This window comes from Pygocentrus nattereri, chromosome 17 (genome assembly GCF_015220715.1).
Source record: "Pygocentrus nattereri isolate fPygNat1 chromosome 17, fPygNat1.pri, whole genome shotgun sequence".
Lineage (NCBI taxonomy): Eukaryota > Metazoa > Chordata > Actinopteri > Characiformes > Serrasalmidae > Pygocentrus > Pygocentrus nattereri.
Window position 1 is genome coordinate 1,521,606 of NC_051227.1, and position 23,989 is coordinate 1,545,594.

The 23,989-nt window shown below is 40.6% G+C and overlaps 1 protein-coding gene across 4 annotated transcripts; it reads right to left on the reverse strand.

Annotated features, from left to right (window-relative positions):
* Nucleotides 1–15,241: 15,241 nt before the first annotated feature.
* On the reverse strand, nt 15,242–23,984 carry si:ch211-116o3.5 (uncharacterized protein LOC325902 homolog). 4 transcript variants are annotated; one of them, XM_017708885.2, is made up of 5 exons: nt 23,122–23,491; nt 22,626–22,657; nt 21,500–21,935; nt 19,873–20,175; nt 15,242–18,465 (listed from the first exon to the last, which is right to left on the reverse strand). In XM_017708885.2, exons 3-5 carry the CDS (start codon nt 21,894–21,896, stop codon nt 17,972–17,974), a joined length of 1,194 nt encoding a protein of 397 aa, XP_017564374.1. In that variant the 5' UTR covers nt 21,897–21,935; nt 22,626–22,657; nt 23,122–23,491; the 3' UTR covers nt 15,242–17,971. The 4 variants fall into 4 exon arrangements, with proteins under 4 accessions (XP_017564374.1, XP_037402427.1, XP_017564373.1 ...); XM_037546530.1 differs by lacking the exons at nt 22,626–22,657; nt 23,122–23,491 and adding an exon at nt 23,856–23,984; XM_017708884.2 differs by lacking the exon at nt 22,626–22,657 and having other exon boundaries at nt 23,122–23,490.
* Nucleotides 23,985–23,989: the final 5 nt, after the last annotated feature.

Sequence of the window (23,989 nt, forward strand, 5' to 3'; positions counted from 1 at the left end):
CTCAAGAACATATGCAAGAATTTTATTCTTGGACTTCAGCTCAGCCTTTAATGCAGTCACCCCAGGTCAGCTCCACAACAAACTACTCCAACTCAGCGTGCCAAGCCCCACCTGTCAGTGGATCACCAACTTCCTCACTGGCAGAAAGCAGCGGGTGAGGTTGAGAAAGTTCACCTCAAACACCCAGATCATCAGTACAGGCGCTGTACATGAACGACTGTACCTCCATGGACCCCTCAGTCAAAATCTTGAAGTATGCAGATGACACTAGTCATTGGTCTCATCCGAGATGGTGATGCTTACAGATGGGTGGTTGATCAGGTGGTCCTTTGGAGCAGCCAAAATAACCTGGTGCTGAACACAGCAAAAACAGTGGAGATGACAGTGGACTTCAGGAAGAGCCATCCAACTCAGCATCCTGAACAGAACAGAACAGTGGAGTCCTGCAAGTTCTCATTTTTCTGAAGGTGGTATAGAAGAGCTTCTAGCAGTGAGCCGATGTGTTACTAACATTCTTTTCAAATGCTGAAATAACAAATTCCTGACGAACTCAGATTTTTTTTTACCAGCTCATGCTTCATCTTCACTGATTAATACATCATTAGTTAATACTGAGTATTTTAATCTTATGGTTATTAATATTTGACTCATTGATTCATTTGCTTCTGATCATTTGATTCAGTATTTTTTTTTTATTAATTTCATTTAATTTATTAATATCAAATGACTTAATTACTTGAAGGTTATGAACCATGTAAATGTCAAAAACTGATTAAAAAAATGATTAAAAAATGAAGATACAAGGTTTTTTCAGACAGCAGTGGTATACTGAGGTATTTCGAAGACACTGTTACACTGAGTGACGATGATACATGAATACAGAAATTTCCCAAAGACTCTTATTATACCACAGTGGCGTTCCTTCCTGGACTGGGAATAGAACCTTTGACTTGAGCCTTTGTGCAGCACAATATTGTGAAAATGTTTGTTATCCAATCACTGCCATTAATTAACCGCGAACACTTTATTTCAAGGTCTGCTTCTTAATGATTACTTATCTATTGGCAAACACTGAGTCAAAACTGGTTTGTTGGTCATTTTTCAATATACTTCACCTGTGTTATAACATAGTTTCAAGAATGACACATCAGAGAAAGAAACAATGGGAAAAGTAAGAGATCATGACTCAGGATCATGTAATGCCGCCGGACACAAATCCTCTGGAGAATAAACACACATGCACCTATAGCAAATAATAAGGTCCGACGATGGTGGGGGTCTCAGCCTCAAACAGCAGGGGGTGCCATTGGATCTTCCTGCTGGATACAAGGCTGTTCCTCGTGGATTGAAGCTTCTCTAACTGGACAGACAGAAAGCTCAGCTGGTCGCTTTGGGTGTCGGTGACCGACTGAGGCTCAACGGGCTTTTCTGACCATTTAGATGGGCTTGAGTTCCATTTCGGTGGCGTCACAATAATCAGCGTTAAATCACAGCAGAACAAATGAGCGATGCAGTAATATTATACAGTGAGACTGAACGGAGAGGAAAAGCTGTGCAGTTCAGTTACTGAGCTGGAATTTAGCCTCTTTTCCTGGTTTTGCTGCTTTTGCTGTTTTAAAGTTTGGTGTTTAACATCTTTCAGAGTTTCTCAGGGTGTGATTTTTAGTGCTCATTAGAAGTTGCAGTTATAAGTTATAACAGATGTAATAAAGCATGACAGTATTAATTACTTCTCACTTGAAATAAATGGGGAAATTCTGTTGAAAGTACTGTAAACATAAATTCATTAAACTTGTATAAGAGGAGTTATTTTGTCATGGCTTCAATTTGGTGAGGATTATTTAATTATTAATTATTATTTTGTTTTGTGTAAAGAAATAAAATCCTTCATATTTTTACATTTTGTCCTTTTTTGATGCCAAATCAGAAGCGCACACACGTCTTTCTCCATTTGGAGGGGAAACCAGGTCCCAAAGGCTGCAGGGCTTAAAAAGACACTAAAATATTAGGCACAGCTCCAAAAGTCAGTGTGTACATTTCACTGAGACTAAGACTGAATGCTCACAAGACCCTCACGTTTGCAAAAGTGTCCACAAACTTCACTGACGGTCAGTGTCTCCAGTGACCTGGAGACTAAATGCAGTCATGCCGCCCATCCACCCTCTAAAGAGTACGAACACGACATGGGAAGGAGGGATGAGAGCTGCACTCTACAGAGCAAAATCATCCAAGTGAGTATTGATATGTGAATTATTTCTAATTCAGGTTTCAAACAGATAAAATAGAGGCACTAATTAATTAGCTTGTATACCTTTCTATTATCTGCTGTAGTTATGAATCCATATTTCTCAGTGTTTGGATAGATAACAGTGTCATGGTGCGTGTGCTGTGAGTGGTAAAGATGACATATGGGAACTCATCACACATGTTAGGCCAGGGCCCAACAATCATGTCCTCACAGGGCCAGTGTGCTTTCATTCCAATCAAGCAGACACACACTTGATTCTGCTTGTTCAGCAGGTCTCAGTCTTAGTAGCGATATGTTCCTGTTTGATAGAGATGAACAGGAGCAGCCACACCAGCCCTTTTGCAGATAAGTTTAGTTTTAGATCATTCAGTGACAAGACTAGACTAAGTCATAGACTTGAGTCATCATTTATTGTCCATGTATTAATTCATTTTTTATGTTAAATAGTAATACTGCATTTTTTCACATTGGATGACTTCAACAAGGCTTCAAACTGCAGACCAGTGCTGTGCCAGTACAGACTGTAGTCACATATCCAAACATTATGATGTCGTCTTTTGGAGGGAAGCTGTTTTGTCCGCCTGTCTCAGACGGTCACAATTAGCCACCTCAGAGAGGAGGATCTGAAATTCGCCTCCTCTTCATACACAGTAATACACAGGATTTTATTTTCATCATCTTTTACCAATTGTAACTAACCGAGTTGGAATCGTCAGGTTACGGAGGCTCTGAACTTGAAGAAGGAATTTCCCAGTTTTAAGAACTTTGCAGCCTTTGCAGCCTTTGAAGCAGATATTGCTTGCAACCCTATAACCTCTCTACATGCTCTGAGGTCATCAGAATTAGTATCTGGGAAAAAGGGCTTTAGGTTTGGAAACAAGAGTGACTTTAACGTTTTGAACACCCAGGCAGCCTTGGATGGAAAGCAAAGGGAGATACCTAGAGAGAACACAAAGCAAGCATGCATAGTTTGTCAAGAGTATCATCAGCTTAATCTGTGCCCTGAATTTAAGTCAAAGTCCTTGGAATCTCGACGTAAGAGAAAAAATGTTAAAGAGTCTCCATGCATTGCACCAATAGATGTTATTCACGTACTTGAATCTGATTTTAAGGATATTCAAGGTGAGGAGAGAACTGTTTCACAAGAAGATCTTTTCTTTCTTCACAAGTTGAAGAATAACATTGTTAAGAATAACTATGGTCACTATGAACTGCCCTTGCCTTTCAAAGAAAGACCGAAATTGCCTGACAATAAGCCGCTTGCCCTTAGTAGACTTGTACATCTCAAAAGGAAGCTCCTGAGGGATGAGAAGTACAAGGAAAATTATATCGAGTTCATGAATGAAATTATTGAAAAGAAGGATGCAGAAGAAGTTGTAGATGGAGGAAAGCTGGGAGAAAAATGGTATATTCCCCATCATGGAGTTTATAATGCCAAGAAGCCAGACAAGTTGAGAGTAGTTTTTGATTGTTCAGCTAAGTATGAAGGAATTTGTCTAAATGATCATCTCCTTACTGGCCCTGACCTAATTAACAACTTGACAGGGATTCTTATTCGCTTTCGTAAAAACTCTATAGCACTTATGTGCGATATTGAGAGAATGTTCCACCAGTTTCATGTAACTGAAGAAGATAGAGACTATTTTAGATTTCTTTGGTGGGAAAAAGCAGATTTAAGTGGTGAGCCCCATGAGTACCGTATGAGGGTGCATTTATTTGGGGCTGCATCATCTCCTGGATGTGCCAATTATGGGTTGCGGCACTTGGCCAAGGAGTATAAGGAGATGTATCCTATGGGATCACAATTTATAACGAGAGATTTTTATGTAGATGATGGAATTGCCAGTGTAGACAGGCCAGAAGAAGCCATTCAGCTTGCACATGAGGCAAAGAAAATTTGTGAATTAGGAGGTCTTCGGTTGCACAAGTTTACATCTAACAACCAGGAGTTATTAGACAGTATTCCCCAGTCAGAAAAGGCAACAAAGGTACAGGATTACAATTTGTCTTTTGATGATGCTCAGGTAGAGCGAGCCTTGGGGATTTCCTGGCACTTGGTCTGATTGTTTGAAGTTTAGGGTCCATCTTAAGAACCAGCCTGATACACGTCGAGGTGTTCTTTCAATGGTAGCCTCACTATATGATCCTTTAGGCCTGGTAGCTCCTTTCTCACTCACGGGAAAGGGTGTGCTTCAAGCTATGTGTAGAAAGGGTTTAGGTTGGGATGATCCATTAATAGATGAGCTTAAGCCAAAGTGGGAAGGTTGGAAGGATGATCTTGTGGATTTGGAGAAAGTAAAGTTGCCTCGTTGTTGCAAGCCAGATGGTTTTGGAAAAATCAATAGAACAGAATTTCATCATTTTTCTGATGCTAGCAATCAAGGCTATGGGCAGTGCTCATATGTGAGATTCAGAAATAACGAGGGAAAGGTTTATTGTACTTTAGTTATGGGAAAGTCCCGTGTTTCTCCAACCAAAGTTACTACCATCCCAAGGCTTGAACTAACAGCAGCAGTTATCTCAGTAAAGATGAGTGATATGCTTAAGAAAGAATGGGGTGAGGTGGATGGGGAATACTTTTGGACTGATTCAAAGGTGGTTTTGGGCTATATTGGTAATGAGGCTCGTCGATTTCACACCTTTGTGGCCAATCGGGTCCAAAGAATTCATCTCAGTGCACACCCCCATCAATGGCATTACGTCCCAACAGAATTTAACCCTGCTGATTATGCATCTCGAGGTCTTGGAGTTAATGATCTTTTACATTCTAAGTGGTTTACTGGCCCTGATTTTTTATGGGAAAGGGAGATTGCACCTTTTGAGGATGGTGTTTTGGAACTACCTTTAGGTGATCCTGAAGTGAAGACTCAGGTATTTTTCTCGAGGAAAATGGAGGGAAAAAGCCTAGTGGATCATCTGAGCCATTTTTCATCTTGGACTCGAGGCATTCAAGGAATTGCTCGTCTTCTACGTCGAGCTAGAAAGGACAAATCAACTAGTCTTACAACAGTGAGGGAGAGGGAAATTGCAGTACTTGTTATACTTAAGGACTTGCAAAGACAGGTCTATCAAGACTCTGTGAAGATCTTGAGCAAAGGTGAGCAACTACCCGTTTGTAATCCATTGTACCATTTGGATCCCTTTGTTGATAAGGATGGCGTTTTGAGGGTGGGAGGAAGGTTGCTTTATTCCTCCCTGCCTAATTCTGTTAAACATCCTATTGTCCTTCCTAAGAGCCATCACATTACCAACCTCATAGTCGCTCATTGTCATGAGAAGGTTAAGCACCAGGGCAAGGGAATGACTATAAATGAAATTCGTTCAAATGGGTTTTGGATTCCAGGCATTCATAGAGTAGTGGCTTCTTATCTTCACCAGTGTGTTAGGTGCAGAAGATTTAGGAGGCCAGTGGAACAACAGAAAATGTCAGAGTTCCCCCAAGAGCGAGTAAATCAATCACCACCATTTACATATTGTGGTATGGATTGTTTTGGGCCTTTTTTAACAAAGGGAGGAAGAAGAATTCATAAGAGGTATGGCCTTCTTTTTACATGCTTCAGTTCACGGGCAGTGCATATAGAGATGCTAGATGACTTGTCCACTGATGCCTTTATCAATGCTCTACGATGCTTTATAGCAATAAGAGGGGCAGTACGCTTGATAAAGTCTGATCAAGGAAGGAATTTCATTGGTGCCAAAAATGAATTTAAGGAAGCCCTCAAGGAGATTGATCAGGAGAAGCTGGCTGCATTTCTTGTTGATAACCAGTGTGATTTTAACATGAATGCACCTTACTCTAGCCATGTTGGAGGAGTTTGGGAGCGGCAGATAAGGACAGTGAGAAGTCTCCTTAGTTCCACTCTCACCCTTTCCTTGAGTAGGCTAGATGATTCTTCCCTGCGAACATTCTTTTATGAGGCAATGAGTATAATTAATAGCCGTCCACTTACCGTGAACCATCTAGGTGACCCTTGTAGCTTAACACCTATTACTCCAAATCATCTGCTTACAATGAAAATTTCATCAGCTCTGCCTCCTCCTGGCAAGTTTGTTAAAGAGGACATCTATGCTTGCAAGAGATGGCGAAGGGTACAGTACCTTGCGGAACAGTTTTGGAGTCTTTGGAAGAAGGAGTATTTAGCCAATATAGCAATAAGACAGTGCTGGCATACTTCAAGAAGAAACTTGCAAATTGGGGATGTAGTGATTCTCAGAGAGGATGAACTGCCCAGGAATGAATGGAGGTTGGCAAAAGTTGTAGAGGCTAATTCTGACCAAGATGGACTTGTTAGGAGAGTTAAGATAGCCCTCGGGAACTCGAAGCTTAGTAGTGGAGGGAAGTATCATAAGCTCTCAGTGGTTGAACGTTCAGTGCATAAATTAATTTTGTTAGTGGAGGCATAATTTCCTATTTTTTGTTTTGTTTTGTTTTTTTTTATTATTTTTGCTTTTGTTTGGATTTATGTTTTCTTTTGCAGCTACGAGTATCTAATCACTGGTGGGAAATCATTATGGTTTACACTGTTAATGCAGAAACCCTGTATGATTTGGTGGGAGTGTAACTAACCGTGTCTGTGTGATACTTTTGTATAAACAGCCTGAGAGTGAGTTGGGTCTTTTAATTTGACATGCTCAGCATGAGACAGGTGAGCAGGAAGTGAGGTGAGTCAGGTGGCTCTTTAAGTAAAATGGTGGGAGCCATTGTTCCCCAAGAACAGTGGACCCACCAAACAATCTGCTCATTTAAAGGTTTTGAATATTGGCACTCTGCTGTAGGTGAATAAGGTAAAGTTGTTATTTGGTAAAATCTATTGATTTTAGTGAATGTATTTAGCCAATCAGTTGTTGTGCTGCTTGAACTATTGTTGAAATGCTGAGCATGTTGTGTCTTAGATTGTTGAAATTTTATATTTTGTAGGTGCTGATAAATTGAAATGAGTGTATTTTAATGTGTGGGATTGGTTTTATCTTGTGACTTAAGTGTTTTCCTGTGTTTTGTTTTTGTTTTTTGGTATTTAGTTCTTACTGTGTGTTTATGCGAAGAAATGAATAAAGGACGCATAGACCATCAGTTTGAGAGCCAAACCGTTATTCAGCAGGGATGCTACACCAATAAAGACACTTGTGTTTTTCTCAAAGCAGGATCTTTCACTAAGCTGACCGTGCTGCTCTGTTTATAGAGCTGCGTTATGGTTTTTACTCTGTGAATTTCTTGCTATCAAATCTTACACCAAAGAGGCAGAGTGACGACAAGTTTCCATTCACAGACTTTTGGAATGAAAATCAGCTTCACCGGCCCTTTGCAGAGAAGACTGGCCACTCCTTCTATGCAAGAATTCATTTTGGATGGTAAAATTTTTTGGTGCTTAAACTTAAAATTAGTAAGCTGCTTGATTTCAAAATGAAATAAATATTATTATATATTAAATATAAATATGACTTCATGCACACCAATATGTTTTGTGTTGTCTGTGTCCATTTCACCTCTTTAAATTCCGGTTAGAGGTCCAGTTATTTATGTTTGAGTGAATGTGTAGTTAGTATGAATACCTGGGCAGACGTGTCTTGAGGCTGCTGGAGGATGGAGCTTGGGCAGTCCTTTGGTGGTTAATCTGCTCACAGATTGGTGTTGGGCTCTGGGTGAGGTCCCAGGGTCCCGAGGTCTTTGTGTAGACAGAACTACTCTGACTCTGCTGGTGAAGGTTTGGGTTGCGGTCAGGGTTCCAAGGCTGGTGGCACAAACTTCTCAATACCTCTTTGAGTCGAAATTTGGAGAAATCCCTCACTGAGCAGGTAAAAGACCTCAGCACTCTTCTTCTCTAAGCTTTAAACTTAAAGGATACAAACTGACAAACAAGATTTAGGAACTCTTCGAAAAATGCTGTGTGATCAGGTTGTGTTTGGGTGTAGACCCTCCCCTGTGGAGGTGGAAGGTCCTTAATGAGTGTAAACTAGCGCTAGAACTAGTGGTACATAATCTATGAGTGCCTCTCCAAGAATCACGCCTCATTCGTTTTAGTTAGATCTTAAAAGTGAAAAATAATTCTAAAATACAAATGGTTTAGATTATTTCTTTAAACTTTCAAGACGATAAACAAAGAACAACAAAGACATTCAGGTACGTTTCAGATTAGATAGATTTAACCCAGGTTACCTGAAAAACCACACAGGCTAAAAGACTCGAGCAGCACTGCGAGTGATTTCTTGGTTTAGTTTTGTTAGGAATAAATTTGAACACAGTAGGTTGTTAACCAAAAGAAAGAAACCAAGTAAAAGAAAAGAAACGAAATGAAAAGAAAAACACATTGAGGTTAGATACTTATCAGTATTCTAAACCCACTGCAATCAAATGGCAAAAGTTAAATACCAGTTTTTTTTCTTCCAATATAAGCAAATAACTTACCGACTGGGTGTTGTGTCTCATTCTGACCACTTGGAGGTGCTACTGGTCCATGCTAGGAATCTCAATAAATTCTAGAAAAGGAGTTTTTGGTGTGGCGGGACAGTGGCGTGGTGGTTAGCACTGTCGCTTCACAGTAATAGGGTCTTGTCTTGATCTTTACAGCGTAGGGAAAGTAGGGATTGGTTCTGAGTACAGACGACGGAAAAAAAGGGAGAAATCTAAAGAAATAATGGATTGTCCTCAAACCTGTCCAGGAGATCCACTGAGTGGTCCTGAAGAATCTCACATACGACTGTGACCACAGACTCTGGAGCTTCATCCGTAGCCTCCTCCAAAGTAAAGATGCGTTCCAGAAAGAACTGCTTTGCTTTCTGGGAGACAGAGTTAGAGAGCGTTCTCAAAGGAGGCAAATAAAACCCCTCAAAGCAAAATTACCAAAAGCTTGAATAAATAAGTAGATTTTTAGCCTAGACGTAAAGACTGAGGCAAACCTCCTAACTAATGTAAACAGTGAACGTGTTAAAGTAAGACATCATGACTCAGTTCAGGAAAGGAGGAAGGAGCGGTCCACTGTAAAAAGTGCAGCAGGTCAGAAGCTGATTTAGTGGTTTTACATTCTGAAAAAGTAAAATTATCAACTGTTATGTTGCTTCATGACTGATTATCAGGAGTCAGGATCATGTAATGCCGCCGGACACAAATCCTCTGGAGAATAAACACACACATGCACCTTAAAGCTGCAGTTAGGACTAAAACTACCAAACAGCTGTTTGTGAACAGCAGCAGAACTGCATACTTGGTTGCCTCGATTGTGTCTCCATATAAAGGAGAACCACAGTGTAACCCCTACTAAAGGTACAGTTCTAGTAATTTGGTTCACTGGTTAAATGACTGTGTACAAGTAAGATGGGTTACTTCCCAGTTGGGCCGATCAGAAAAGACGCTAGTCTCGACTACAGAACCAGGGCGACCAAATGAGTAAGAGACCACGCTGAACCATGAGAACCACAAATTCAACCACAAATCTTTTCAAGTGATCACAGTTCTCAGTTCAATATTTTGTGTACAATCACTGTCCATGTCCAAGGGTTTCACCAGGATTGAGCAAGTGTAGAGCCTTACGACTGTGGAGATGCGAGTTTTAGCCTTCCGCACTGCGAAGTAAAGCGAGTCGGTGCCAGTGGTGAACGAGTCATGGAATCAATGGGTTCAATTCGCTGCATGCAGAAAAACTTCAGGTTCAAGGGTCTGGGCTTGGCTCGCCATCCAATGGATCCAACCTGAACGTGATGTGCAATGTCTCTTTTCTCTCTCTCAAAAACCCTGACCTACAGCACATAGGATCAGAATGTACAGTTAAACTCATAACCTGGCCTAACATATGCTTACGTTACCTCATCATAAAATCTGTAACGTCTGTAAATAATAATTATTAACAGCTTCCATCTACATTAAAGAGCTTAAAATGAAAATAAACCATGGAAAAAACTGGCATTTTAAGGGTTAACCATTTTAGCTAAACTGGCTATGCTGCGCCTAGTACGTGTGGTAGGGCTGCCGGTAAGCTTAGGCTGCCCTCTGCTGGAATTGAGAGGTGGGTGCAAGCCATAGTTTAATTTAAAATTCTTACACTTTCGTTTTGATTTATATTTTTAGAAGTGTGTGTGTGCATATAAATATATATTTTTTCTTATTATTTTGGGTAACAAGTTAATAATTACATTCCCAGTAGTTATATCAATTTATTTTTAGTGCTCTTGTTACTCTGAGGCATCACAGGACGCCAGATGAGCTCAATAAAAGTCCAGGTAATTAATTGTTACTGCACTTCTGTTTGGGTTTACGGGGAGCATGTAGGTTTGGAGTGGACGCTGCTGCTGGAGGAAGTGAGGTCGGTAGGTCTCCGTTTGGTCTCATTTCTGTGTTTAAATGGCAGTTTTGGACCTAAAGACAATGTATTTTAATAGGGTACAGCCCTCGCACTACAGCACTGGTTTAACGTGTGGTTCCAGCCAGACGAGAGAGAGGGTTTCCAGCCAACTCTAAACCGTGTGGAGCAGCAGTGACTGCATTGTGTGAGCCTGGGAAGCAGAAGCCGTTAGTACGTTACTTCAGCTCCGGTATAAGGCAGAGTGGATATTACTCAGAGGACCAAGGCCTGGTGAACTGCAGGCCACGGTTTTCCCCACTGTTTTGTTTTAAATGTCTTCTGAAATAATTGATTAGCACTGATCCGCCGGATTAAACGTTTGGATACTTTTTATACTATTTAATATTATACTTCACTGCCAAATAGTAGCAAGATTGTGTGTTTTATATATGTACAAGTGAATGTGGTGGAATTAGTGTCTCTTTGTGAATGTGCTGTGGTTCTTTCTATGCCCTGGTGGCACTGTCCATCTATTTATAGTTACACTCAGCCGAAATTGCAGTTTTGTATATTGATTCTTATGTTTTGTATTATTTTCATTTAGAGATTGTGAATTTGTAGCACTGGATTTGAGATTATTCCTTGGTAATTACTTTGTGTGGGGTGTTTGGTTTTCTTTGAACACATTTATTTGTTTATTTTGTTTTTGTTTATTTGATGACGGCTATTAAGTGTTAAACTACTGTATAGATTCCACCATTGGAGTTATGGCATTATTCCTCTATGTTGACCACCGGCAGAGAGATTTTACGGTACCCACTCGTTTGCTACTCTGAACCAGCGCTGGCAGTTTTTTTTTATTCTTGTTGCTTAATTGTCCCCCTAAATAAACCTTGCTCAGTTGAGACAGTTGGTTTTACCCGTTTAGTTGAGGGCCTAAGCGTGGGGTCCCCTGCCCAGTAAACTGGGGTGGCTAGTCTCTAGTCTACTGCGTGTAAGGCGGTGTCGGAGGCCGGTCACACATGCTTCACATTTTGCACCAAAAATCTTCGATTAAACCCGCAAAACGCGACATAAAACATGAACTGAACTCATCATGGACATTTTCACTCACTCACTAACAAGGAAATACTAATATTTGCCCAAAATATAAGCATTTTAAACCGCTAAGCATGGATAACAGTGCAGGCGGAAATGAATGGGATTCCCCATTGAACGGTTAGCATTGTGGCTAACTCCGACCAGCACTGGCCTGCGCTCGTCTCTTACCGATGCAGGGGATTCACGGAGAATTCTCGAAGGACAGACGGCGAAGAACCTTCATTTCCAGCCCCCGGTAAGTAATTAGGCTGGGAAAGAGGATTTGTTGTGTTCCACTGCACTTTTACTAACTTCGTCTCTGTTTTACTCCAAGCTCTACTCGGACACTCCGAACGGATTTGCAGGTTTCCATTTTAATGAAAAGAAGAGACTGAAGACAGAAAGAAAAGGGAAAAAAAAGAATAAATAAATAATCGAAGCGCACGAAAGAAAGAAAAAGGGAAATATTGCCAAGTATCAAAACTACCTTCTACATATATGATTTTCACATCAATATGTCACAGAAACAAGGGCCATGGCCACCTTGTGTACTGTTTGCTGTGGTGGACACTGATGAGATCGCCACCACAGCGGAGGAAGGACTACAGCAAAGCATCACACCACAAGCAGGACCTAGTGGTCCATTAAGACTAGTACAGTGAATACTGTCCATGCGATGCAGAGCTGTGGTTAGTGAAGTACAGTCCTTCAGCGGATCGTGTGGTAATAGAAGTTATATTATGGTTTTGGTGTTCTTTGTGACATTTGTGCTTAATGTAGGCAGATATGGTGCAAATAATAACCATTTGCAGATGTCAATGAGCACAGAATAAGACGCAATACAATATGATTAAGTATTTTTTAAAAACCCTTATTTGTGATATAAGTAGTGGTAAAATTTATTACTTTTTTTTTGACACAAACAAAATTGTGAAGTAGACAAATCAACACGCACATTCCATTAAAATGATCCTTCTTAACAGAGCCTCTCACCAGAAACTAAAAGTGGCTTGTGGACTAAAAAAAAGCAACAGTATTTGATATCCTATCCAATCCGTCTAACCATGCACTTAAATGGGCATTCCGGCCAACTTTTCAAAAATAATTGAGCGTAATTAAATGGTTAAGATGTAACCAAATTCAGAATGTTTTATTCTAGAGAAACCTAAGTCAGAATGGCTCACAGTGGTGGTGATGGGAACCAGACGTCTGAAGTGTTTAAGGCCTTTAAAAGTACCTCATAGAAACGTATTACATAAAATGGTTATAAATATGCTGCCTGATGCCAGAGACATTGTTTTACCTGTGAGATAAGATTTTGTCTTATGCTGTATATCATTTCTTTGGATTGTAAGGCCTGATGCATGTTATCTACAAACATGTTTTTGTCCTGTTTTGTACTTATCTGAATATTAAAGGTTTTGTGCAGTGTTGTAATGAGTGCTTGATGAATATTTTTAATTATTTACATATTTCATAATTCTCAAAACAGCCTGAGAATGTTGTTCACGTATTTTTAGGCTTGTGGTTGTAACAACCATTTTAATTTCTGTCTCCTGTGAAAGCCTGTGAGAGGTAATGTTTGTGCTGTGTCTTAAATATAGAGGCACTAAGAGAAACAAAAACACCAGAATTAATTCGCAAACTCTTAGGCTAAAAAACCTGGATGTCCAGACATGAACATGCTGTGCAGAAAGTCTCCCCTGCATGCCCCACTCACTCTTCTGATATTGGTGCCTGCATAGGCTTCAATTAGAAACATTCAATCACAGACATTGTTTCACTTGCCTCACAATATAGCTTATAATAGAGATCTTTACATACTAACGTGGGCTGGAGGTTAGGGACCCAGCCTTGTGACCGAAAGGTCGCCGGTTCGATCCCCAGAGCCAACAGCACATGACTGAGGTGTCCTTGAGCAAGACACCTAACCCTCGAGTGCTCCCCGTTGTGGGACTAATAAGGGTCACTTAAACGTAACAGTACTGAATATTCATGGACTTAACTCTCATTTTCACTTAGATATGCTTCTTACAATAATAGTCACAGTAACAGTGGTCGGTTTTCATGAGAGAAGCTGCGCTGAAAAACTAGAAGACACAGCGGCCTGCTAAGAGCTTGGCGTTTTAGTGGAGCCAATCATCCTCTGCGTTCTCCAGGAAACATACCTTGAGGACCGGAGTGTGAGATGATTTTCACCTGAAATGTATATATTTTTTAAAAATCTGTGTTCTATAATCTGCTACCCATCTGGCAAACATTGAGTGTGTAACAACTTCATAACGGCAGAAAATCTGATTTTGTCCTTAATCTGATGAATGCATTTACATGCACACGTGTAATCAGACAACGGGAAAACGCTGGTCTTACATGAGTCAGGAAGTAATTGGATTTCTGCTTTGAAACTGGTCAGTAATCTCACAGAAGAAGACACGACGTAAACGTAATGTTGTGGCTTTTTTTTTAAACACCTCTTTACCTGGAAATATGAACATGCCTCATCTAAAAGATGTAAAATATTTAATTTGAATGAGATAACTGCAAAAAAAAATCATAATCAGACTATTAAGTGCATGTAAACACACCCAATGTAGTAATTTACGGGTTAAATCAGCCCCCACCTCATGTAGTGCAGCCCCAGTTTGCTGGAGATTACATGAAGCTGATGTCGGCTTCTTATTCTCCTTTCACCTTCAATCATGTAGCAGTTACATTCAGATACCCGCACAGGCACTAGCATGTAACTGCAGCCTTGGGAGATCAGTGTATCAGCCCTGCAGTGTGAATCTGGTGCTGGTAGACATAGGTAGTGGTACAGGCAGTGCTTTACAGAGTATTTCTTTTCCCCATTACTGATCATATGAAGATGGGCAGCAGCAAAAAACAAGGAGACAACAAGAAGACACACATGACAAAGCTACTTAAGGAGGATGAGGACATATCCAAGCAGGTGGAGAGTAAGAAATGCTGACCTGAATTTCATTTCTAGCATACTAACATACTAGCATCACGTTTTAGCTTATTGGTGTCATGATTATATCCCAGTTTAGCTAAAATCGTTCACCAGTTTCCATTTTATCACTAGTTGCTCATCTCAGTGTAGCACATTGCTGCTGTCGGAACAAAACCCCATGTCTTTAAAATGATCGTTTTACGGAAGCTAAAAACATGCTTTACTTTTAAAGTAAGTCAATGCAACCTCACCTGTTCCCCAAGTAATTGGGAAAATTCATTTGGTCCATTTATTATAAAATTTACACTCATGTAAAGGGCAACAATTTCCAATTATGTCAAAAACGGAAAATTGTCAAAAACAGATATGAGGTTTTGATCTGACAACAGTGATATAAATAAGAAGAACAAATCAAGAAGATGAAAATGCAGATTTTAGAAAAAAAGCTATTTGGCATGTGCTGTGCGTGTTTGTGGGGTAGTAGGGTAATTAGAGTTGGGGCTGTGCTGGGATGAGTCATGTGACACAGAGGCTGAAAATCCCAGTCTCACTTCAGCCCCGTATATAACTCGCCATCCATCCATCCATCCATCCATCATCCATCCATCCATCCATCCATCCCATCCATCCCATCCATCCCATCCATCCCATCCATCCATCCATCCATAATAAGTGAGAACACAGCGGTTTCTCTTTAGGGTCATTTTATTACTGTATTGGGGATTAAAATATTATTCCACTTTGCCTGTGAGCACACCTGTTTCAACAATCCACAGTCAGTCACTAAGATACACCGAGCCCTTTTAGCTGGGCTCCTCAGCGCTTCACTAAGTATTAGTAATAAAAAAAGACAAAATGGAAAGAAGTATATTTTACGTGAGTTCCAGTCAACATATCACATTGTCAAGCTAATCTATTTCCTTTAATTTGACTAATTTTGTTATGTAACAAAGAGTTGACAGATCAATAAATAAACAGTGCATACTCACTTACTGGCTATTTTATTAGGAACAGTTGTGCACCTTCTTAGTCAGGTAATTATTCAATCAGGTGGCAGCAGCGCAATGGAGAAAATCATGCAGACCCGGGTCAAGAGTTTCAGGTAGCGTTCACAATGGAGGAAAAGAGTGACCATTAGACCACAAGAGGGCTGTTGGGGCCAAAGGTGAGTTTAAGTATGTCATATATTGGTGATCTGAGATTTTCATAGCCTCTAGAATCTAGAAAACAAAATCAAGTAAGCAGCATTTCTGTGGTGGATGAAAGGGGTCAGTGGACAAACGGCTAGATTTCTTTGAGCCGACATTAACCCTTTACCATTGATCACAACCACAAAAACACCTCACTTCAAACCTTGAGATGGACGGAATACGACAACCACATGGGGTTCCACTAAGGTGTCAAGGAAGAACACAAGTCTGAGGCTACAGTGCATGCAGGCTCACCAAAACTAGACAGCTGAAGATGGAAAAACATTGCCTGGTCTGAAGAATCTCAAATTCTGCTCTGACATGCACTTGATGCGCTAGAATTTGGCATAAACAGCACTGAATCCATGAACACAGCTTGCCTTGTGTCAACAGTTCAAGCTGGTCGTGCTAGTATAATAGCACACACTGGGGCTAATAACACTAATTGAGCAGCATCAATTGCATCCTGCAGCCTATCGGAATATAATTGCTCACAATATTCATCCCTTTATGGCCACATTTCATCGTTTATCATAATGGAAGTAGCTGTTAATCAGGTTGTCAATCCGACTCCATAAACATGACAATGAGTTCAAAGTACTTCAGCGGCTTCCCTGGTTGCTAGATATCAATTCAGTACCATTAGGATGTGGTAGAATGGGAGATGCACAGCATGAACGTGCAGCTGACAAATCTGCAATAATTACATTTATTCCATACCATGAAAAACTCAGCCTGTTCTGTGAGTAAAAGGTTGTTCTAACCAACACGGTTCCTAATAAAATAGCCAGTGAGTGTATATTTTCTACACTTTAATACACTTAAAATTGTCTAACATCCCTCAACTAAAACATCAGTACAGGGTTATTTTACTAATGCATGTACTGCGAGCTAAAATTTCTAATGTAAAAAGAAAAGAAAAAAGAAAAAAAAAAAGCGAGGCAGTGACTTGAATCGCTGCTTGTGGCTAAAAAAGGAAACACATTATTAACATCAAAGTTAACCAGTGTTTTTAATCATATTTTAAACATATTGTGTATCTATTTTAATCTTGTATCATCTCATGATGGTGATCAACCATTTAAACGCTGCACAAGCCAAGATCCTGGCCAACTCTCTAAACGAATCTGTCTCCAAATTGCGCATATTTTGCTGGGTAAAGTGCTCAATGGCGGAGACAGACAGATATTGGTTTCTACTAGGCCTGGGCGATATCTGAAATTAATTAGCACAATCTCTTCTAGTTAAACAAGTTTTTTTCAGACCTCCACGCTTCATCTGTGTGGTAGGTGTGTCTAATTATGAACAAATCCCTGAACGGGTTGAAGTCATATTTACTAATTAACCACCTGGTATATACAACCTTCCTATGAGCACCTGAACGCAGTATAAAGCCTACATTTCATTTAGTTTATATGCGTTTCTTAAACAACTGTTTTAACGACAAACTTTAGGAATAAAAAATCTAAAATAATAACATACCCTACTTCTGGGGTATATTCAAGGTGACTTGTGTACTAATAGTGCCCCTTGCTGGATAAACGTCAGACTGCAACACATGCACTAAATGAGTGATCTCCAAAGCCAAACTCACATGCTTTATATATTGAAATAAGTGTTTTCTGTTCTTATAGTGGAGTCACTCTGGAAATGAACAACAGATCTCTTTGGAAAAGCACACAGCATTATGTTTTCTAAATGTTCAGAATTCAAATAATTTGAATCACACACTGGGAAAGCAGAGACAGCGGGGGAATTTGCTCAACTGTTGCTTAAACGGCCTTTTGAGGCTTCATAATAGCCAATGTTTTAACAGAAAAAGTGAATAAAACATTGTGCACATATTATTTAATATTATCCAGCAGGCTCTTTAAAGGTAAATTAGTCCTCACTGGCTCCCTGTCAGTTCTTTTTCGCCAACATGGTGATTATTGCCTTTTAAGCACTGAAATCAGGTTACTTGTCAGTCAATATCCGATTACATGGCCCTTTCGCCCAGGCCTAGTTCTTACTGCCTTAGAGTTTAGAATGGTTGGCCTCTTTAAAAGTGCTAATCATAACAGCAAGTAAGCGTCATTTGTTTAACTACATAAATGCATATATCAACTAATTCATTTACCAAATGCAGAAGTACAAAAAAACTGAAGAGGATGATGTCCTTTCATGACATGCTTAAAGGCTTAGGATATATCTGAAGCCTCACAGTTGTGAGCAATACTCACTTACATTAACAGAGTCCGTTCTGCAAAGTACCATTTATGGGAGAAGAAGACAGCAGCTCTGAAGCTGGAAGGCTGGAAGAGTTGTGTTTGCACCCATCTGTAGACTTACTGTTCTCAGTTTCATTGTTTGCCTCCATTTCAACAGTAGAAGAACTTTTGTGGACCTCCACAAGAGAAACCGTCCAGGGGGGAGGTGTTGAAGGTGGGGGTCTAGAGAGACATGGCTGAAGCACCTGGTTCTCCATTCCCCTCAGGATTCGCAGCAGGGTTTCATGGACTTTCTGGTTGATTGATGAATCAGTCTCGCTGGGTTCAGGCTTGGGCTGGCGGCAGTGGCTCTGGGTGAAGCTAGAGAGCTGTTCCAGCACCTCGATTTGCCGGTCCATCATACCCAGCATGCTGCAGTGGAAGGCTCTCTGCTCTGCTAGCTGCTCTTCCAGTTGGTGGTTGAGAATAGTGAGCTGCTGTAAGATCAGGGTGCAGATATCCTCTGATGTGCCTGTAAGGAAATGTAAAGTGACACTTTATTTCAGACGGCCCACAGTAAGGAATCAAGGGGGTTTTTAAAACCCCTTTACAAAATGGTAACATAGTTCAATGTCAAGGAGAGTGGTGTGATGTGAAATGGTGCAATGTATAGACAGAATAGCTGGCCAAAACAACCACCAAACATCCTGACATACCTATTCCACATACATATCTTCTGAGGTTTTATATGTATGTGAAATCTAATAAATCCATTCGATCACTGGGAAGCTTGAAGAGAAATCTTTTTCAGAGCCTCATTTTTCAATTACTATTTTAAAAACAAGACACTGTTACGTAATATAACATTAAAAACACCCTTACTGCTGAGAGAAATGGTTCTGAACATTGGACGTTGGCATAATACAATATGTACAATATGTATATGAGTTTCTCTACAACCGAGCATTTCATGAATGGCACTGCTTACATTTTAATGCACACATTATACAGACATGGAAGAAAAACTAGTGGAATTCCTCTTTAATTTACACATCCAACTAAGCATCTATTAACACCAATCATACCTTTTTCTAACCCTAAACCTAACACTCACTGTAACTCTTATCTTGACCTCAATCCAAACAATAAAGCTAAGCCTAACTGTAGTTCTTAAAGACTATTAAGAATCAATATACACAAGTGTTTGTTAAAATTTGAAAATCTGTAGATGATCTATACTGGACTATCCAAATAAACTGGAATCAAATGTAAAAAGGGCCCATATCCTCCCTCTGGCATTCTATTTCTTTGCCTGAAGTTCACACTTCATAGTGTTTGCGAGGGGGTCTCTAACAGACCTAGCTCATTTTTACATGACTCTTTTCCAAGCTCTCTTCATCCACTAGAATTACACATGCCGTTTTTAATACTGAGCCTTTAGGACAGTAATATGTAAATAATCTCTGTCCTGATTGGCTGCCATGCGTCAGGCCTCATTTAAAAAGCAGTTGAGTCTGAAATACTTATGTAATACTTATGATTTTTGAACGGTGCTATAGGGTGAACAGGTGAATATATGTAAATTTGTTGGTTTTCGTGACAAAAACACTGAATTCATTTGCTGCAGGTTTTCCATATATATGCATTGTACAAACTGGGCAGGGAATGTTATGTAAACTTGAACAATGTGCACAAAGTTCGTCAAACTGTTTTATATGTTTTTTCTTTTTTTTTTTAATCTGTTTTCCATGGCATGGGCCTTTTAAAGAAATTTCAGACGATGCCATTTTTTACTACGCCTTCGTTCTGATCAATCTTTCAAATGAAAAAATAAATCTCTGAATATATACAATGGACAAACGTACATAGACAAGGTACAGAAACACTGAAAAAAATGTTGGACTGTCTGCAGTGTTCTAATAGTGATGTTAACACTTGCCTGGAAAAGCGGTTTGTCTGTTGTCAGTGGCCTCGCTACTTCCATCAACACTAGGAACAGGGTTAAGATCTGAAAGAGGCTCAGTCTTGACAGCGTAGAGGTACTCGCCGGACAGTCCCAGCGTCATGACCTCGTGGCTGCCTGCAGCCCAGCTTGGATGCTCTGTTCTGGCAAGTTCCTCTGCATTCACTTCCTCATCAGCACTGGATTCCAGCTTAGGGGCAACGCTTTCGGTTTCAGACTCAAGTGAAGCACCACCAGACCAAGGAGCTACAGGACACGACTGGCCAACATCACCTAAAACTGCATTGATGGAGAGCCAAGCAATTACCTTTATATAATGACCGAACAGCATATAATGTCTGCATTCAATTCAGAGATTTAATGAAACAAACTTGGGTTTAATGTACATTACTGTGCAAAGTCAGAGAACTACCTTCATTTACTAAATTTCCAGAACAGCCACTTAGTAGAGGAGATATTTCAGGGACATTTGGATATAAAGTAATCCACTTACATAAGGAAGGAATATAGGAGAAAAAAAAAACCCAAGAGTTTCCAAAACTAGAGTTCAAAAGAAAACAACACAGAGATACAGAGAAAATGGCACTCCTAACATCTGAGCAAGGCCTGGTAGACCACCATAACGGTCACCATCAAACACACAGTGTTAAAGTTAAAGATGGTAACGCTTTTGTCTTTGAGATAGAAGAAAAGCTCCACCTTGGCTTTAGATAAAAGGGGAAAAATCACAACTGTATCTTTTCCCTGTAAGACAACTCAACACTGTGGGTCTGAAAGGATGTGCAGCATCCAAAATCGAAGAACTTTGGGTATGTGGAAAAATATCCTTGTAGGTTTCTTTGAAAAACCTAAAAGCACACCTTCCAAAAAGAATGATCGCTATAAAAGCTATAAAAAGGGTAGTCATACTTAATACTGAAAGAAATTACACTATAATTAGTTGCTGAAGCTCTGAAGTTTTTTTATTTGTTTTTGGCTTAAGTAACTTTTGACTGAAACTTACAGATCTGAAGGGTGATCTCTCACTTTTGCACAGTACTGTAATGCCTGTAAACCATCAGCCATGCCATTATGAGACCGTCAGTGTATTTTCAGGAGATTTAATCAAGCAGTTCTATTGCTACAAGCACATCACATTTGCTTGATGATGGTAAACGGAAAGAAAGGGGAAGTAGGAAAATAAAGCTTAAAGGAATCCAAAATTTTCAACTTAATCTCTACCTCATATAGGACAGTAATTTTGACCTGTCTCCACATACTCGTTGACTCATTCAGAAAATTCACGGACACACTTATAACAGATGTAGCTGCATCCGCACCTGATCACTGGCTTTTGCTGTAAATATGTCTTGAGTCAACAGGTTTTCTGATCCTTTATTGAGAACATGTGTCAAAGTGACTGTCCATGGTGATCAACTGTACACTGCAGGTGTGACAGATACAGAATAGGTTGAAAATTTTTCCTTTAATGCAGAGAAGAGCTAAAAAAAAATGAAACAGTATAAGGCATGCAGAGGGGTTAATGGATATTGGCAAAAGAAAAGCAAGAAGCATTACTTCATGCATGGAAGCAACGATAGGCAAAAAACCACAGCAGCAGTACTGTTTGTGTGATCCTCCAAATCCGACTGGCCAACTAGGCTGCATTTGCCTTCCTCTGGACCTCCTGACCTGGGCCTGCAGGCCAGCATGCGATCCAACCTGCGGAAGTAGCGAAAGGACTCCATGGCAGAGAGGCGTGCGGCAGGACTGCGGTAAGTCGCCAGCTTGATCTTCCGGTACTTGTGCTTCAGGCTTTTCCAGCGGTTGCGGATCTGGTTGACAGTGAAGTGGATATCTCTTTTGGCCAGGCTCTGGCGCAGGCGGCGAAAGTGAGACTCGTTACGCTGGCGCTTCTTGTCCAACTCCCGGACAAGGTCCAACTGCTCAATGAGGGTGAGCATGGCGAACGTGTCCGGCTCAGTCCACCACTTGTTGGGCCTCTTCTCGCTCAGGTTCATGGTCTACTGCCAGACGTAGCTGCCCATTGGGCACAGAATCTAACAGCCAGACACATAGTTCAAATACCATTCAGTGACTTCAACACCCTTCTTTTAGATTTGAAATCTGTTGCATTACATTATTGTTATCTGCTGCTGATGAGATGGCTATTACATTATTAGAGTACAGTTGTAATAGCAGGACAGTTATACCGTTAAACCACCGCTTTGCTTCCTCCTCTGCTATAAAGATACCAGTAAAAGTCTTCTTAGGAGGTAATTCAGTAGTTTGAATTGGGTGGGCAAGATGGCCAAAACCGATATCACAATATCTATCTATCTATCTAAGAGCACTCTTGCCCAGAGTGGTGGGCAGCCCTATCCACGGCGCCTGGGGAGCAGTTGGGGGTTAGGTGTCTTGCTCAAGGACACCTCATTCATGGACTGTCGGCGCTGGGGATCAAACCAGCAACCTTCTGGTCACAGGGCCAGTTCCCTAACCTCCAGCCCTCGACTGCCCCATAATAAATCAATCACACACACACACACACACACACACACACACACACACACACACACACACACAGAGGTGCTGTCAGAACAAAACATTTTTAATCTCCATTTGCTCCAGTTTTTGACATAATTTGAAAATGCCTGTTGCTCTTTACATTGTATGTAAATTCATGACAAATGGACCAAAAGAAATGGCCCAAATTTACTTGGAAAAAAACTCTGGTTCCATTGACTTACATTAGAAGTACAGTTGGGTTTTTTTCGTTCTCCTGTAAGGTTACCATTTTGGAGATACAAGGTTTTGTTCCGACAACAGCGAGATATATATGAGAGGGGGAAAAAAAACAACAAATAATTAATTCATTTCACTTCTGTTACTATGGTATAGAGCACTTTTTAGTACAACACATGTCCAAAGCCACTACAACTGACTGTGGAATGGGGCCAGCAGTAACAAATGTCAGCTTGTCTTTACACATTTACTGTTGAAAATATCAACTATGCCCACATGGCTTTACTCTGAAAATGTTAGTAGACAGATAAACAGAAAAACGCGCAGAAAAATCACGTTTTCCATGTTTTTCTATGTGCAGGAAACAAAAAAGCTAACAGTTGCATTTGGTCTGTTCTGCTGCTTTGGCACTGCAGGCACCTCGCAGTGCGACCATGTCAACCGCGATATTTACGAATTCAGGCGTCTCATGTTTTGATTCGCAGTGTCCAAGCATCTTACCTGAAACAGCAGTTTTACACCCCAAATTACATTCAAATGCTGGTTTGTCTGGTGACTTAACGCGACATGCTGATATTTTTAATTCCGCTTTAGGCACCGCCACATTATAAGCCCGCCTACTGTGTCCTTTCCCAAAGCGGCTAACGGAAAACACTCCGGATCAGAGCTGCAGCTGCTCCATCTAACCCTGCCTGCTGGATTTAACTCCAGCCAGCGCTAACACACAACCACGGACCGGAGAACATTCATTCGCCGCGTGTGGAGCGCAGACTCCCCGACTGAACTAATCATATTTTCAGTTGCTGGAAGTGAAAGTCGTGGAGCTGCTTCCAGTTAACCAGCCACAAGCATCACACACTTGTTTACATAGCGGTTAGCCATTTTCTGTGGGATCCTGAGAGCGCTGAGGGAACCGTGAGGCATACTGCCACCTACCGCTTCGGATGTAATGGTGCACGACTCCGGATTTACCGGACTCGACTCCAAGTCTTGGCTCTTCTCGCGGGAGAAGATAAATCCTCGTTTCCACTTTAAAAAAAAAAACAAAAACAAAAACACGAAGACAGCCGAGGAGGAGGCGATAACGGGATACGGCAGCTACAGATTATAGCGATATGATGAAACTTCGTAGATCAAGTAACATCAGGTTGCTTGACAAATGAGTGCCTGCATATCAGACAGCTAATCAGATTTAAAGAAAAGGTTCTTTCTGAATGTTATTGTGTTCGTCTTACCACGAGGCTGAATCTGACTTCAAGTTTTTCAGCTCCACTTTAAACAATGCAGCAGTGACCTGCTAGTTAGCGGAACAGAACAGTGGCATCGACTCCCCACCACCTGGCTGGATGGCAGAGTTCAGAGCATCTCG

What these genes read in the sequence shown, in the direction of transcription:
- si:ch211-116o3.5 (XM_037546530.1), bottom strand. Translation starts at nt 21,896, where the DNA reads ATGAACCTGAGCGAGAAGAGGCCCAACAAGTGGTGGACTGAGCCGGAC. An exon ending in TTTGGAGGATCACACAAACA is followed by an intron (nt 20,176 to 21,499) that starts GTACTGCTGCTG and finishes CCATCAATGCAG; the next exon opens with TTTTAGGTGATGTTGGCCAG. An exon ending in CAGACAAACCGCTTTTCCAG is followed by an intron (nt 18,466 to 19,872) that starts GCAAGTGTTAAC and finishes ATTTCCTTACAG; the next exon opens with GCACATCAGAGGATATCTGC.